A 16181-nucleotide genomic window follows, 5' to 3' on the forward strand; every position below is an offset into this window, starting at 1 on the left:
GCTATCAGGAAGTTTTCATTCAGTAACTCTGGATTGTTTATTGTAATGGATCCTGTTTTTGCCTTTGAATGTTAAGTTTTATACTTGAATTTTTTTTGGCAATGTTGAGAGGTTTTATTTTGGCTCTTTGCATTATTTAGTCTCTTCAGAGCCTTCATATGTTATCAGTCTGTTAAAGATAGTATTATCAATAGCAGTACAATTTGCACAATGCCTGTTTTGTTTAGTTTTCTTCTTGAGTCCTCAAGGTCCGACACCGAAACTAGACCAAATGCAGTTGTGTCGGAGACCAGAACCACAGAAACACACACACATCACAGAAAAAAACAGCATTTTTGGCCTTATTTACAAATTCCATGACCTGAAATGAAACTTTTACTTTCCAGGTTTTCCATGACCGGTACAAACCCTGGAAAAATTTTTATTCTGTCCATTCACCTTTCCAGAGTTTCGAGATCTCCTGGTAGTTTATGGAACTTCTTTAGAAATGTGAACGCTCACATTAGCATTCATGACGTTTATTCTGCTGCTGCATGTTTAGCATTGAGATTTTAGATTTGAATAGCTTCACTGATAAGCTAACTCCTATTAGCACAACATGAACACAGTAGGCTTTTCCAGGATTCATAAATTCAAAATCCAATCATATTGGGTTTTGAGACAAAACCCAATATGATTGGCTAAGCAACTTAGCCAATAGCAGCTTATCTGTATGTTGCTGTTTTCTGATGTGGCTTGTGCATCATATTTGCAGTTGTGCCTGAAACATGTGAATATATAAGTAAAAAAATGTATTGTGTTAAAAAAAATTGAACACATTAAAATCTACAATTAAAGCAAAATTAACTTTCAGAGTTACCAGCTCTACTTTTTACTGTCACTTCTCTGCTTTTCATGGAGCTTGTTCTGCACATGCTGGCTTTCACATTCAGCAGTGGGGCTCTTTGCCCAGGCAGCCGGAAACCAAGAGGTGGAGCTGCTATTCATGGCATCACACTGCAATCAGTCTGTAAAATATCTAGTTTTTTTTTTTTTGTTTTGTTTTGTTTTTGTTTAACTTTGTTAAATGTGTAATTTATCTGCTTTTTGACTTGTGAGTGAGCAGTTTTGTGTGTGTGTGTGTGTATTTATCTTCAGGTATCAGGGCTACATTGGCGCTGCTCTGGTCCTTGGCGGAGTGGACTGTAATGGACCTCACCTGTATAGCATTTACCCTCATGGTTCCACTGACAAGCTGCCCTACGTCACTATGGGTCAGTTTGTCTCATTAATACAGCTTCTAGCTTTTCTGATAATTTAAATGCAAACCATAGTTACATTCAGGGGTGGAAATTAACACCCGCCACTGGGCAAATGCGGGTAAAAGTATGAAGTGGCCTGTAAATTGGAGCAATGCACCCGCCACTGTGGCGGGTTGACAATTTGAACAGAAAAAAAAAAGAAGCTGCATTCAATTTGAACATCTGTCCAGGGGAGGACTGACTGTCTGGACTACAGACTGATGCATTTACTTTCTATATCTGGCGGCCCTACACTGTCATAATTTAACAAAAAAAGTATACTAAATATAATTTTTAGCAACCGCGACCGTCCACTGGTTGATTTTATTGATGGACATTGGGCTTCAATAAGCCCAATGTCTGTCAATACATTGTACCCTCCCCTCCCCTCTAAGGTTATAAATAGAGCCATTTCAGCTTTATGTTAGTTGCTAACCGGAGTCCGAGAAAAGTGAGAGATACAGGTAAGAAAAAGTACAACAAAAGCTAAAATGCGCACAAGCCCATTCAGAAAAATGTGTCAAACTAAGCGATACGTTTACCACACAAACTTTGACCGCTGGAGCAGATTAGTTAGCGATTCAGGGGCTTTATTATCGTCAGAGGAGGATGACTATGTGAGAGAACAGGAACAGAATGAGGAAGAGTTCAGAATAGCTGCTGCTACCCGGCAAAAAGGAGTGAAAATGTTCATAAAGGAAAGTTTCATGCGAGTGAGAGACCATCCGTCCATGAGGAGGAAATCAACACTAAGCTCCAGGTAGTCAGAAAAACTCTGGAATAATGACGGCCTGTGGAATTAATAATGAACACGTTCTGAGATATTTTAGTAATAATGTGAATTTCAATAGAAAACGTAATAATTAAGGGAAAACAAAACAGTTAAAAAAACAGCTATTGATACCATTTTAAAATATTTTATAATAAATACTATCTGGGGGAGTTGTAGCCAAAATGGAGAAATGTTCAACATATGATTGCAAGAATGTTAGGGTTGTGTAGATAAAGTTTGCCGTTAGTAATTACATCAAATGAACTTATTGCACTTACAACCCTGTTAAGGTGTCCGTGCTTGTTAAATTATTTTGTATAAGTACATGTGTATGGTAAACTTATTGTCAGTAAATCGGTTTTCATAGAGTTAAGAATAAATCATATATTTTATATAATTTTCTTGTACTAGTGGGGTTTGTAATAAAAAAAACAGAGACTGGTGAAATGTTTAAGTGGCTGGTAAAAAAAAAAATTATTTCCACCCCTGGTTTCATTTATTTGTTTTTACATTGTTTTTGTTGTTCCATTTATCCTCACTTGTTTCTGGGTAGATGTGGGAGAGAGTAAGACGAACTACTGTATTTTGGACGTTGTTTTGGAGTCAGTAATTTATACAGTAAAATGGATGTTTCCTTATTAGATTGCCACTATAATTTTCAATCAGTCTTCATTTGATGGTTTTATTTTCTAAACCAGGTTGAGGTTCAGATTCAGATTCGGTTTTTTTTGTCCTGTGCAGGTTAAGACAAAGTCAACAGGATGAGAAGAACTACTTGACTCGCTACAAAATCAAGAAATACTAATCACATTCAGTAGAAGTACACAAAAAATGTGTGGGTTCAGTTCAGGCTCAATAAAAACTACGTTTAGAAATACTACTCAGTTTATTCTTACTGCCTTGTACTTGCTACTATGCTTTTTTCTTTTCTGATGTAGTTTTTTGGAAGACACTAACGTTCTTTATTAATTGCACCTTTCTGCATCAGCAGTCTCAGGGAGAACCCTGAGGCTTGTTTCTTCTTTGAATAAATCTGTACCACATTGTCTGTCAATAACGAAGCAGTCTTATTTCTCCCTTGGAGTTGGTCTTTCAAATCCCGGTAACCCAAAGCATTGTGGTTACTGAGGTTAGGACAGTGTTAGGTCAATGACCCAAGTCTCACTCTTCTTAAGGCTCTGGCTCTCTGGCTGCCATGGCTGTTTTTGAAGATCGCTACAAGCCAGACCTGGAGGTGAGCCAGTCACTGCTGTTGATCTGCTCAGTTTAACATCAGTTCAGTAACCATGATGATTCATGCTTCACCTGAACTTCCATGTTACTGCTTCCTATTAGGAGGAGGAAGCCAAGCGGCTGGTGCGTGACGCCATCGCTGCAGGCATCTTTAACGACCTGGGTTCTGGCAGTAACATTGACCTCACCGTCATCACCAAGGGCAACGTGGACTACATTAGACCACACGATGAGGCCAACAAGAAGGGGGTCAGGTGAGAACTACTGCAACATCTGAATCTTCAATTGGATACTTCCTGGCAGATTCAGACTGAATGTTATCAGTTTGATACATGTTGCTTTATAACATGTCTTAAAACAGCCCTAGAGACTGCTGGCTCTAGAGCCTATTACACTAGTGGTCTAGTGCATCCCACTAGTGTAATGGGATGCACCAGATTAATCCCATTTCACTAGTGCATGCTTGTTGTGGCATTACTCATATTACAATTTCTCACCATGAATACAGTGCATCACGTGTCTTGCATCATGTGTCCTAAAAAGCAGTTTTATTGCATGAACCTTGGCTGACAACTTGTTTTATTCCTTGTTCTCCCTGAAGACTAAATGAGCTTGAGGCCTTGCAGCTGTAAGTAAGATGGAGTGTTTTAGTGCAGACTGACTTACCAGCCACCATAACTTGTCAGAGTTCTCTACTAACCAGCTCTTACCAACTTTGTATAGCTAGAAGAGATGTGCCGATCAATCGGCCACCGATCATAATCGGCTGATTTCCGTGAAAAAGTATGTGATCGCTGATCACTCTCGTTGTCGATCACAAAAACCAATCTGTAACTCACTTTGCAGCCTGCAGAGGAATTTGTATGCAGTGTATATCTCCCGTTCCTTCACACTGCGCAAGCGCGCAGCAGTAAATCCTAAGCAATGTGTTATTTAACTATAACTCTCTGAGAGTGAATGGGGAAGTTTGCATCTTGAGACAGAAAAATACCTTGGGGAAGCGCATCAAAATCAGGATCAGGAGAATGAATTTAATATGACATTTAAAAAACAAACACTTAAAAGAATATGGTGAGTTATTGAGGCTCACTGCAGGTAAATAGACATCCGAAACAATCAGACAGCAGGTAAAGCAGCGCACGATTTCCAACACTCACCCAGATGTGCATTACAGTCAGAAAGCTAAACAAACAACCCAAAAAATAAAGTCATCGGGCTAACGGTGGAAGATGCTGGATTCTGCCCTCTGCTGTTAGACTATGCGCTATTGATATTTCACAGATGTAGCGCTGTCAAACCTCCATCAGACAGTGGACTCTTATATTGAACAGCTTCTTAAAGCTGCACCATGTAACTTTTAAAAAAGTTTTTACATTAGCATTAAAACTTTTGTTGTGTCGTAATACGAAACATAAAATCTCTGAAGAAAAATAATCGAGCTCCTCTTCCTCCTCGTGTTCTGCAGAATTACACAGCTCAGTCAGAAACAACCAATCAGAGCACCACAAAACAATTAGCCATGCCCTCAGGAAGTTTTGATTTAGTACATTAGGATTGTTTATTTGAAAGCAACCTGCATTTGACTTAGAATGTTATTCTTTTTCACTTGAAAAGTGAATGACCGTGTTGTGAGATTTACTTGACTTGTGTATAGTTTAGGCTGTTGAGCCTTAGTGTTGAATATTATTTTACTGCTTGCAGATTGTTCGGTTGTCCTTTTGACTGAATACTTGCTGTGTTGTTCCTGCAAGTATTTAGCATGTTTTATGTCTAAATTATTGCCAGATCATTGTTCCAAAATTAACAGCCAATCCAGGTGATCGGCAGTGATCGATTATCAGCCCTTATGGGTGATTGGAATTGACTGCAAAAACCTGATCGGAGCATCCCTAATAGCTAACATGCATGGCTTGCCTGTAGGCTGATGGTTCTTGTTGTGTGCAAATTAACCATGGATTTGAATTTGTCTTTGTTTTTGATGTGGTCCACACATAATGAATAAGGATTTATACTTTATCTTGTTCTTTTTCTCAATGCAGAACCGGTGATTACAAGTACAAAAGAGGAACAACTGCTGTGTTATCGAAGTGTGTAACCCCGCTGGACCTGGAGGTGGTGGAGGAGTCCATCCAAACCATGGACACTTCCTAAAATGTGTTTTTTTTTTTGTTTTTTTTTTTTTGATGTACCTCTCCCCTTTAAAACACCTGACACACACATTATGTCCATGGTCAACAATAAAGTTTCGAGTTGACAGATTCTTTTTTTTTTTTTAATCAAGATCAACATTTTAGTTCAACAAATGAGGAACACATATTACCGTTGTTGGCAGTACTTTTAAGAGATTTTCAATAGTGAATAATTCAGACTGAAAATGAAAGACAAAGGCTGAATCCAGTTCAGGTTAGTGACACATAAGTGAAATATTTTGCTTATTCATTCTGGCTCTGCAAAGCATACTGCTAAAAACTGAAACTGTAAAATTGTAATTGGCATTTTTATTAAATCAAGCTGAAAGAAATTGCATCACTTTCTTAATTTTGAGGAAAATAACTTGGAAGAAAAAGAACAATAGGAAATAATAGAATCTAAATAAACGGGCAGACGGAAAAAATAAAAAGGGAGAAAATGCAGAGGCAATATTAGAGAAACTACATCAGTGTATGAAGAAAATACAGAGTATGGAAAATGTATTAAATAAAAAATGAGAAACTAAATGAATTGAGAAAACAAACTGGAAAATTAAGTGATGAGTTGATACAGTAAATCACTGTATAATCAAATCAGTTGACAATCCTTGCATTTTATAATTTGGATGAAGTGTTTGGCACATTACTCACTTTATCAAGCCATTTATTGCATATTTGTTCTCAATTTTGGCAGGATCCCTTTGTCCATAAAACAAAATTCTTAAACCTGAAAATGTTGAATTCTTCCTAAGCATGGGGCTGGATTTTCTCTACTGTTTATGAGCACAAAAGTCATAAACATCTCTTATAAACGGCTCACTTGGTGGCTTCAAAAGCCTTCCTATTAGTCCAATTTGAATAACTTTTGGACCAAACACAGTGGGGAGAACAAGTATTTGATACACTGTTGATTTTTCAGGTTTTCCCACTTGCAAAGCTTGTAGAAGACTAATTTTTATCATAGGTACTCTTCAACTGTGAGTGATGGAATCTAAAACAAAAATCCAGAAAAATACAATGTATGATTTTTAAATAATTAATTTCCATTTTATTGTGTGAAATAAGTATTTGATACACCAGAAAAATGAAACTTAATATTTGGTACAGAAACCTTTGTTTGCAATTACAGAGATCAGACGTTTCCTGTAGTTCTTGACCAGGTTTGCACACACTGCAGCAGGGATTTTGGCCCACTCCTCCATACAGATCTCCTCCAGAGCCTTCAGGTTTCGGGGCTGTCGCTGGGCCACACGGACTTTAAGCTCCCTCCAAAGATTTTCTATTGGATTCAGGTCTGGAGACTGGCTAGGCCACTCCAGGACCTTAAGATGTTTCCTACGGAGCCACTCTTTAGTTGCCCTGGCTGTGTGTTTTGGGTCATTATCATGCTGGAAGACCCAGCCACGACCCATCTTCAGTGCTCTTACTGAGGAAAGGAGGTTGTTGGCCAAAATCTCACGATACATGGCCCCATCCATCCTTCCCACAATATGGTGCAGTCGTCCTGTCCCCTTTGCAGAAAAGCATCCCCAAAGAATGATGTTTCCACCACCATGCTTCACGGTTGGGATGGTGTTCTTGGGGTTGTACTCATCATTCTTCTTCCTCCAAACATGACGAGTGGAGTTTAAACCAAAAAGTTCTATTTTTGTCTCATCAGACCACATGACCTTCTCCCATTCCTCCTCTGGATCATTCAGATGGTCATTTGCAAACATCAGACGGGCTTTGACATGCGTTGGCTTGAGGAAGGGCACCTTGCGTGCACTGCAGGATTTTAATCCTTGACGGCGTAGAGTGTTACTGATTGTTTTCTTTGAGACTGTGGTCCCAGCTCTACTCAGGTCATTGACCAGGTCCTGCCGTGTAGTTCTGGGCTCATTCCTCACCTTCCTCAAGATCAATGATGCTCCACGAGGTGAGATCTTGCATGGCGCCCCAGACTGAGGGAGATTTTCCGTTATTTTGTATTTCTTCCATTTTCTAATAATTGCACCAACTGTTGTTGCCTTCTCACCAAGCTGCTTGCCTATTGTCCTGTAGCCCATCCCAGCCTTGTGCAGGTCTACAATTTTATCCCTGATGTCCTTACACAGCTCTCTGGTCTTGGGCATTGTGGAGATGCTGGAGTCTGATTGATTGAGTGTGGACAGGTGTCTTTTATACAGGTAAAAAGTTCAAACAGGTGCAGTTAATACAGGTAATGAGTGGAGAACAGGAGGGCTTCTTAAAGAAGAACTAACATGTCTGTGAGAGCCAAAATTCTTACTGGTTGATAGATGATCAAATACTTATTTCACACAATAAAATGGAAATTAATTATTTAAAAATCATACATTGCATTTTTCTGGATTTTTGTTTTAGATTCCATCACTCACAGTTGAAGAGTGCCTATGATAAAAATTACAGTCTTCTACAAGCTTTGCAAGTGGGAAAACCTTAAAAATCAACAGTGTATCAAATACTTGTTCTCCCCACTGTATTGAAAAGGTTTTAAAATGGCACTGAAGCTGCAGTATGTAACTTTTTAATAAAAAAATATCTTTTTAGATATTTGTTGAAACCGTCACTGTGCCATGACAGTATAGCATGAGAGAGAATCTGTGAAAAAAAAACTTGAGCTCCTCTGCTTTCTCCCTGTTCTACCAAGAAACAACCAATCAGAGCCAAGAGGCAGGTCTTAGCACTGTCATTCACAATCTCTTGTGGTACTGCACTGCTTATTCCTCCCCTTGAACTGTTTTCCTGTTTCTCTGCCCTTAGCACATTTAGCAGGGAGTACTTGAGGTTGAGTGACAGCGATAAGACACTCCTGGCTCTGATTGGTTGTTGTTGCTGTCTGATGAAAATAATAGCTCTGGGAAGAGGTGGAAGAGATTTTTTTTCACACATTATTTATCTCATACTGTTACTGGTATGGTGAAAGTCTTAAATATGTAAAAAATATTTTTTAAGTAAAAAGTTACAGACTGCACCATTAAGTGTTCAACAATGTAAGATTGAAGTGGTTATCTGAAGAAAGTGGGAATTAATAAGTTAGAAATAGAACATCAGATCATTAGGGCTGTGCTCACACGGTCTGTAAGTATGACTCACTGGGACACACTTCATTTGGAGCCAATCATTTGTTCAGTTGTTGGAACTTAAGTCTGTAACTTAATGACTGTAAGGTATGATGAGAGGAACAAACATTTCGACAGGATCAGACACCAGTCATAGAAAAACTCACCTGCTGAATGCTAATTCTGCTACTGTACCACTTTACCACAGTCATGACAAATGGATTGGAAGTACTCACAGAAAAACATCTTGGTGCACTAAAACACATCTCTTAGATTTTGTTTGAGAAATGGAAGCCAAGGCTGGTTTCTGAAGCAGCAGCTGCAGCCAAGCTCCTCAGATGGGCAGAGTGGGCTCCAGGTGGCGCTCAGGTGCTGGATGTCCACATGTGCATCTGTTTGGCTATCTGTAGCACGAAGACAATGTCAGGCCTCTGGACTGGGTCTGGGTTGATGCACATGCTGACCAGGTCATGCAGCTGAGGATAAGGTGGGATTCATTATCTTTTCTTGTCAATAACAAAGAACTGTGTGTTTTACACCAGAAAAAAAATCCTGTTTCACTTCAAAGGACGTTTTCAACAAATGTATCTATTATAATAATATTATAAACCAATTTGTCCAATTGTTTTCACTGAAATGAGTTACAAACAGCTAAATGTAAATTACCACTAAAAAAATGACAGTACTCTTTGATCTGAGCGGGGTCAGATGGGAGTGGAGGGTAGTCACTGCTCAATCTTTTGACAAAATAATTAATGTTTCATTCTCTTAAGAATGTAGAGCTTAATTAAATTTTCTAAACAACACCTTAAAGTGGTTCCAGATACTCTCGATGGCCAACCTGTTGAAACTGTGGCAAATTTTAAATACAACAGTCAGCTCAACTTTGCTGAAAACTGACTATATTTTGAAGAGAGACTCTACCTTTTAAGAAGACTTGGTGATCTTGGGGTGACCCAACTAGAGTCTAGTTGGGTCACCCCCAACTAGAGTGACCCAACTAGACTCTAGTTGGGTCAACCCTATGTCTTGAATTTGGGGGGGGTGGTGAATCATATTTTATTTATCACTACAGAAGGGTTAAGTGAATGTGCATATGAAACTGGTGGGTTCGGTACCTCAAAAAAGGTTAAGAACCACTGCTCTAGTGTAAAGCGCTTTGAGTGGTCAAAATGATTGGAAAAGCGCAATATAAGTTCAGTCCACAATCCCCCACAGGATTCCCTCTAGGAGTATGGGGTACCGGGCCCTTTGATACGGGCTGTCAGGTCCCTTGTGTGACCGGTGTCAGAATCTGGTCTGCATTGCCGGTGTTCTGACTATCTGTCATACCCGTCAATCCAGCGTACCTTGTGATAATGCATGCGCACATCGATGTTACGTCACATACTGCTTACTCAGCAGATTTCTTATAAATCCGTCATACGGGGCCGGTGTTCTAGACATGGATACATGAGGGGGCAGGCGAAAATGCTAAGGAAGTTGCATCCCTCATCACCTCATCTCCCCTACTCCCTCCCAAGCCTCCCCCCACCCAGCCGCTCCTCTCAACCTTCCCCTCTTTACCCCCTCTCATCCCTTCTTCCCTCCCCCCCTCCTTGAGCTCTGGGTCAGAACATTTTATTACTAAGTGGGGGTTAATCATGTTTCAAATTAAGCACAACATGTTGAGAACAGTGGGTTGTGATTCCTTTCTGTACATTTTCTTACTTGTCTGTAAATATTATTACTGACTGTGCATAATGTGTTGACACAAAAACATCTACAAGTCTTGTCGAGAAAAAGTCGAGCTCAGCCCACTTCCCCATGCTGGAGATTTTAGTTTAATAATAACAATAAATAAAGTTATCTTTAAAACTGATTACACAGGTGACATCAAGACCCAACAGTAGAGTCAGACGGTAATAAAATTAATCTGGTTGTGTGTGTTGTTATTGTGTCCTGCAATTCTTTAATTCTACTTTTTTTCTATTTAATCATAAAAAATCATAGTCAGACAGAAAGAGAGTCATGTAACAGGAAGAGCAGGTTTCCTGGAAAAAGAGGAAGTTTCCAGCCTGCAGTGTTTAAAAATAGTTCAGACTGCTCATTTTGAGCATTAAAGGTTTAAAGAATAAAATCTAGACATTTTGAGTAATTGGATAAAACCCAGAGTAAAATACTTGAATTAATAATGATAACTTATGATTAAGCCAATAATTAATATTGGTTTAACCAGTGGTTGATGTTGGTTTGATTATAAGAATACTTACACTTACTCTTAAACTTATGGAAATACTTAAAGGTGAAACAAGTAACTTTAACATGGTATCAAATAATTAGAATAATGAATTATTCTTGGTTTCTTTTCAGAAATATCTGTAATAACACATTATGATTATAAGAGTAACTAATAAGTAATGGTTATTATAATATAAGTGAATGCTAAATCAGAGAAACTAAAAGGTTATAAATGTGATTTTGACATTGAACTTGAAATGGTGTAAAATGTGTAACTGTAATCAAAGGTCACTGATGTTGTGTTGGAGGTAGATGGTAGGTGAAAAGTCAGAGGGAAAGAGGAGCTGATAGGAGAGCGGCGGTGACCAAGGCCTTATTGCTAAACTTTAACTTTCCTAAGAAAAGGTTAGACACAAGAGGACTGTTGAGCAACTTGGGACATTAGAACATACATCAGGTCTCCAAGATGGTTATGGATATGAGATCATTGGTCCAAGCAGTCAGGCAATGAGAGAGGCACAGCAACAAAGCTATCCAATGCAAATGCACTAAAAGGGTGGATAAACCCTTTATAAGGTGAGTGCAAAAGAGGAATCTTTGGTTGGATCCTTCAGGCAGCTTCGAGCCAAGATCGAGATGGACAAAGAACTCTGCAGCTAAAGAAGAGCCGGAGCCACAGAGCCGAAGACTGTTCTGCACATGGGGACCAACCCGTTAGCCCCGCAACATGTGGCTTCAAATTGCATTTCTCTCATCAGCTGGGTTCGAGACCCCAAAGAAAAAGACCAAGGCAAAGATGAAGATAAAGACAAAGGCAAAGAACAAAGGCAAAGAGGAAGAACTGGTGTGTTCCTTCCATGAGACCAGCTCGTCTACATCTCGAAGGACCAGAGAGATCGTGAGACGAAGAGAAAGGAGCTACAGAGCTGCAAGACAAGAAGGAGAGGACCGCTACGAGCATGAGGAAGTCACCCTGAGGCCCGAGATCTGCCGCTCTGACTCAGTACTCCTCCTGTACTGGGAGCCTCCTGCTGCTGCAACACCTTTTTCATCATCAGGCCAGTTCTGGGGTTCAAAATGCCAAACTCCGTCCGTCTCTCTCAAAGTTTCCCTTTTTTAGTTCACAGTGTCAGCATTAGGGAAAGATAGGCTAGATTATTGATTTTATTTATTTGATTATTTCTGTTACTGATTTAAGCTGTACTGACCCTTGCAAAATTGCCTTACTAATAAAATACTTAGCATTAAGAAAATCTAAAAGATGTTGTGGACATTCAGTTAATGAGTCACCTTAAAGTTCTTTGATGGTTGTAAAATAGCTATGAAGTTTGATTCTGGGAGGAGAAAGTGGAAAATGTTTTATAGGTTGCTTTTAGCCAAAACTAAAACAACACCCTTGGGACTCGCCCGAGTCACTAAAACCAACCTGGTTCAGTAACAAGTGCAAGTTGTAATAAGAGAAAGAGCGACCGTTAACAGGTGTGCTCTGTGAAACTAGCTGATTCCGGGCTGCTCTATCTGGCTAGTTCACAGGGTGAAAAAGGGTGGGACATCTGGATGGAGGTCGTTAGAAACCAGGCTAGTCTTTCTCGTGTCCAGCTTAAACAGAATGTCCTCTATATTCTCATCTGTAGTAATACTCCGGAGTTAGAGGCTTCTCTGACCCATTAGATGGAGAGCTGGGAGCAACATCTCCCTCCTCTCAGAAGGGGAAGTAGAGAGAGAGAGAGAAGGGGCGGGGGGAGGTGTTGCGCAACAACAAACATGGCGCCCAACGTGGGGCTCGAGTACTAGTGAGTAGGAGGGCCCTACTTTTACCAAGTCAGTAAAAACAGATGTGAGGATCTGAATAGCTCACTTGGGAGGCTAGCTCTTAAGGGATAGAGTTAGTGGTGACTGATAAGGCCGTCAGTCACAACCCTTGCAGTAACTGTATAGGATGCAGGTGAGGGAAAGCTTCTACTGAGGATAAATGATCATATCCAGACATGAAGCCAGTAGCCATAGCCTAGACCCATCCCTGCTCGATAGCTTAAGAGAGGCTTTGGGGGATAGGCGACCCAAAGACATGAGTGAAGGAAAGGAAGAAGAATCAAAGCTCCAGCAAACGTCAAAAGTGGGGCAGGAGAGAAGATGAAGATCGATCCCTGTCTAGATCCCTGTTCCAGTCAGCCCCAGTGAGAGTGATTCTGTATGGAGAGGGATCTGCGACATGGACTCGAGTGAATCAAAGGAAGGTTGTCTTTGTCGGAATCGAGAAGTGGGACAGTTCTCCCAAGGGAAGGGAGGTCTCAGATGAGCACGTGTATGAGGTCGTGCGAGGCGTGCATGAGGCCCTAGAACATGCAGGCGTACGGTCTACACGTGAGGAACTGGTGGAGCAAGGCCTTTGGACGTCCCTTCAGACCGTCCGATGTAGCTGCGGGACTGTGAGTATGTGGTCCATACGCAGGGCTCTCAGGGCAGCGGATGGAAGGGTTGTTCATCAAAGAGCACATTACCCAGAGGTTCAGTCTGCATGGATGTAGCAGGCCCCATGGATAACAGACAAGAGAGGTCAGGAGTACCTCTTGGTGCGGATGGACATGGTGTAACAGTGACAGATGTAAAAGAGCAGGTCTTCCCCTGCAGAGAAACTCCGTTTACGTCACGGAAAGCAGAGAGGCGAAGGCGCTTCTCCTTTTTGCCCAGGAAGGGAAAGGGGAAGTTGCAGTTTGCAGTGTCATTGAAAACAGGGCAGAAAGTTTGGATTAAATTTCAAGATTGGCCTGTAGTCACGGTGATCAAGCTGAAATTCAATGGAATTAATTTTGTGAAGCAAGTACTGCACTGCAAAACAGTACTACTAATGAAGAAAGGGGTCCACAAGGTCAATGCTCAAGCCAGTTCTTAGGAGTTGTACAGTCCACCTCACCGTTTTTACACTAGTGGTTTGTCCCAACCAAACAACCACTTTGCTGCTGGCTTCCCAGATAGCACATGATGTTAAATCAACGTTGAAAAATAGTTAGAATCGTTGATTTTTGGTTGAAGTCGACAAATGACGGTGGATCAACCATCAAACAACCATCCAATCAAACCGTTGAAACTGTGACATTGAATCAACGTTGTTTGGTGGTTGAAATCTGATGTCTGAAATGCCGAAGTCTGATTAATGGTTGATTTTTGGTTGAAGACGACAAATGATGGTGGATCAACCATCAAACAACCATCCACCTCTAGCCAAGTAACCAGTGTTGAAACTGTGTCATTGAATCAATGTTGTTTTGTCGTTGAAATCTAATGACTGAAATGCTGATGTCTGATCAACATCTGATCAATATTGAATCAATGTCAGCTGTATTGCCGCACCCCTTCCCCTCCTCTCCTCCTCATCAGCGCTCTGGGTCAGAGTATTTTATTACTGAGCGGGGGTTATCACATTTAAATTAAGCACTGTAGAGGATAGTGGTTGGTGATTCCTTTCTGTACATTTTCTTACTTGTTCATAACAATTCTCACTGACTGTGTGTGTGTGATATATTGACACAAAAACATCTACAACTTACTACAAGGAGTGGAGGGGTCCACCCCCACCGTTTACATGAGTGGAATGTCCCAAACACACAGCCACTTCGCTGTTGGCTTGTTGGAAAATATGTTAATTCAATGTTGAATTATCATCACAAAGGTTGCATGTTTGGTTGAGGTCGACAACTGATGGTGGATCAACTATAAAACAACCATTCAATTCTAGCCAATTAACTAATGTTGAAACTGTGACATTGAATCAATGTTGTTTTGTGGTTGACATCAAATAAATGAAATGCCAACGTCGAATCCAGTGTGTTTCACCACTGGTCCTCCAGGCCCTACAAGTTTTAGGCATTTCCCTAATTCAACACACATGATATTAATTGACGTCTGATTAACGGGGTTTTGCTGAACTGAAAAAACGCAGGTCAGTTTGATTGACGTCAAGGTTTGGGGAAGAACTACCCAGATAGCACACAATGTTAATTCAATGTTGAATTATGATCACAAAGGCTGCATGTATGGTTCAGGTCAACGACAGAAGCTGGATCAACCATCAAACAACCATTCAATTCTAGCCAATTAACATTCATTGATTGAAATGCCACATCGAATCCAGTGTTTTTCAGCACCGGCACCAGGCACACTGCCCTGCAAGTTTTAGGCATTTCCCTAATTCAGCACACATGATTTTAATTAACATTTGATTAACAAGGTTTTGCTGAACTGAAAGCATGCAGGTCAGTTTGCCTTGAGGATAAGGTTTGGGGAAAAACTAGTAATCAAAGTGTTCAATCAATGTAAGGTGTTTTTTGCACCCCTCACCACCGCCTGCCATTCAAACGCCCAACCCCCTTCCCTCCACCCACCAAAAACACACACACACCTCTTTCCCCCCACCTGGGCCCATCTACCCCTCAATCGGGTGAAACAACTTTAATTTTAAGTGAAGGTTTTTCATTTTTTAAAAGATTGTTTTGGCTAGTGGCCTTTATTTGATAGTTAATTAACAGGAAAGTGGGTAATGAAAGAAGGGGGGTAATGCAGCAAAGGTTGCCAAGGTCAGGAATTGAACCTGTGACAGTGGTGTTGAGGACTGAGGCCTTGATTGTGGTTTGTGCTTAACCCCTGCGCCACCACAGCACAACCCCTTTTAGGTGAGGGTTAATCACGTTTTAACTTAAGCACTATGTGTTGACAACAGTTGTGATTCCGTTCTGTACCCAGATTCACTAGCGGAACAAGTCAGCGTTGGGCCGGGGGGCGGGGCTAATTATCGGACCCCTAACGAATCACCAGGCCCCTGACGTTTATCGGCCAGATTACACATGATAGCAATTCAACATTGAATTAACATCGTTTGCCAACAAGCCAACAGCGAAGTGGCTGTGTGTTTGGGACATCCCACTCATGTAAATGGTGGGGGTGGACCGCTCCACTCCTTGTAGTAAGTTGTAGATGTTTTTGTGTCAATATATCACACACAAATGGTCAGTAGGACGTTTTTATGAAAAAGAAAGAAAATGTACAGAAATGAATCTTCACCCACTATCCTTTACAGAGGTTAATTTAGAATGTAATACCCCCCACTCACTAATAAAATGCTCTGACCCAGAGCTCTGATGAGGAGGAGAGGAGGGGAAGGGGTGTGGCAAAAGAGCTGACATTGATTCAACATTGATCAGTCGTTGATCAGACATTAGCATTTCATTCATTAGATTTCAACCACAAAACAACATTGACTCAATGAAACAGTTTCAACATTGGTTACTTGGCTGGAGGTGGATGGTTGTTTGATGGTTGATCAACCGTCAGTTGTTGACCTCAACCAAAAATCAACCATTCTGACTATAATTCAATGTTTATTTACCATTGTGTGCAATCTGGGCAGTTTGTTGCAGCCCTCATCACC

The 16181-nt window shown here is 40.6% G+C and overlaps 1 protein-coding gene across 2 annotated transcripts in view; it reads left to right on the top strand.

Annotated features, from left to right (window-relative positions):
* psmb7 (proteasome 20S subunit beta 7) overlaps positions 1-5806 on the top strand; it is a 26192-nt gene extending 20386 nt beyond the window's left edge. Inside the window, exons 5-9 of one of the 2 annotated variants that reach the window (XM_088010699.1) lie at positions 1138-1253; positions 3228-3286; positions 3388-3539; positions 3887-3913; positions 5325-5806. In XM_088010699.1, the coding sequence (XP_087866825.1) occupies positions 1138-1253; positions 3228-3286; positions 3388-3539; positions 3887-3913; positions 5325-5436 (466 nt within the window). In that variant the 3' untranslated portion in view covers positions 5437-5806. The remainder of the gene's footprint in view (positions 1-1137; positions 1254-3227; positions 3287-3387; positions 3540-3886; positions 3914-5324) is intronic. The other variant, XM_088010700.1, reaches the window with a different exon arrangement.
* Positions 5807-16181: the final 10375 nt, after the last annotated feature.

Source organism: Poecilia mexicana, unplaced genomic scaffold (genome assembly GCF_051168715.1).
Source record: "Poecilia mexicana isolate PSO_F unplaced genomic scaffold, ASM5116871v1 scaffold_12, whole genome shotgun sequence".
Lineage (NCBI taxonomy): Eukaryota > Metazoa > Chordata > Actinopteri > Cyprinodontiformes > Poeciliidae > Poecilia > Poecilia mexicana.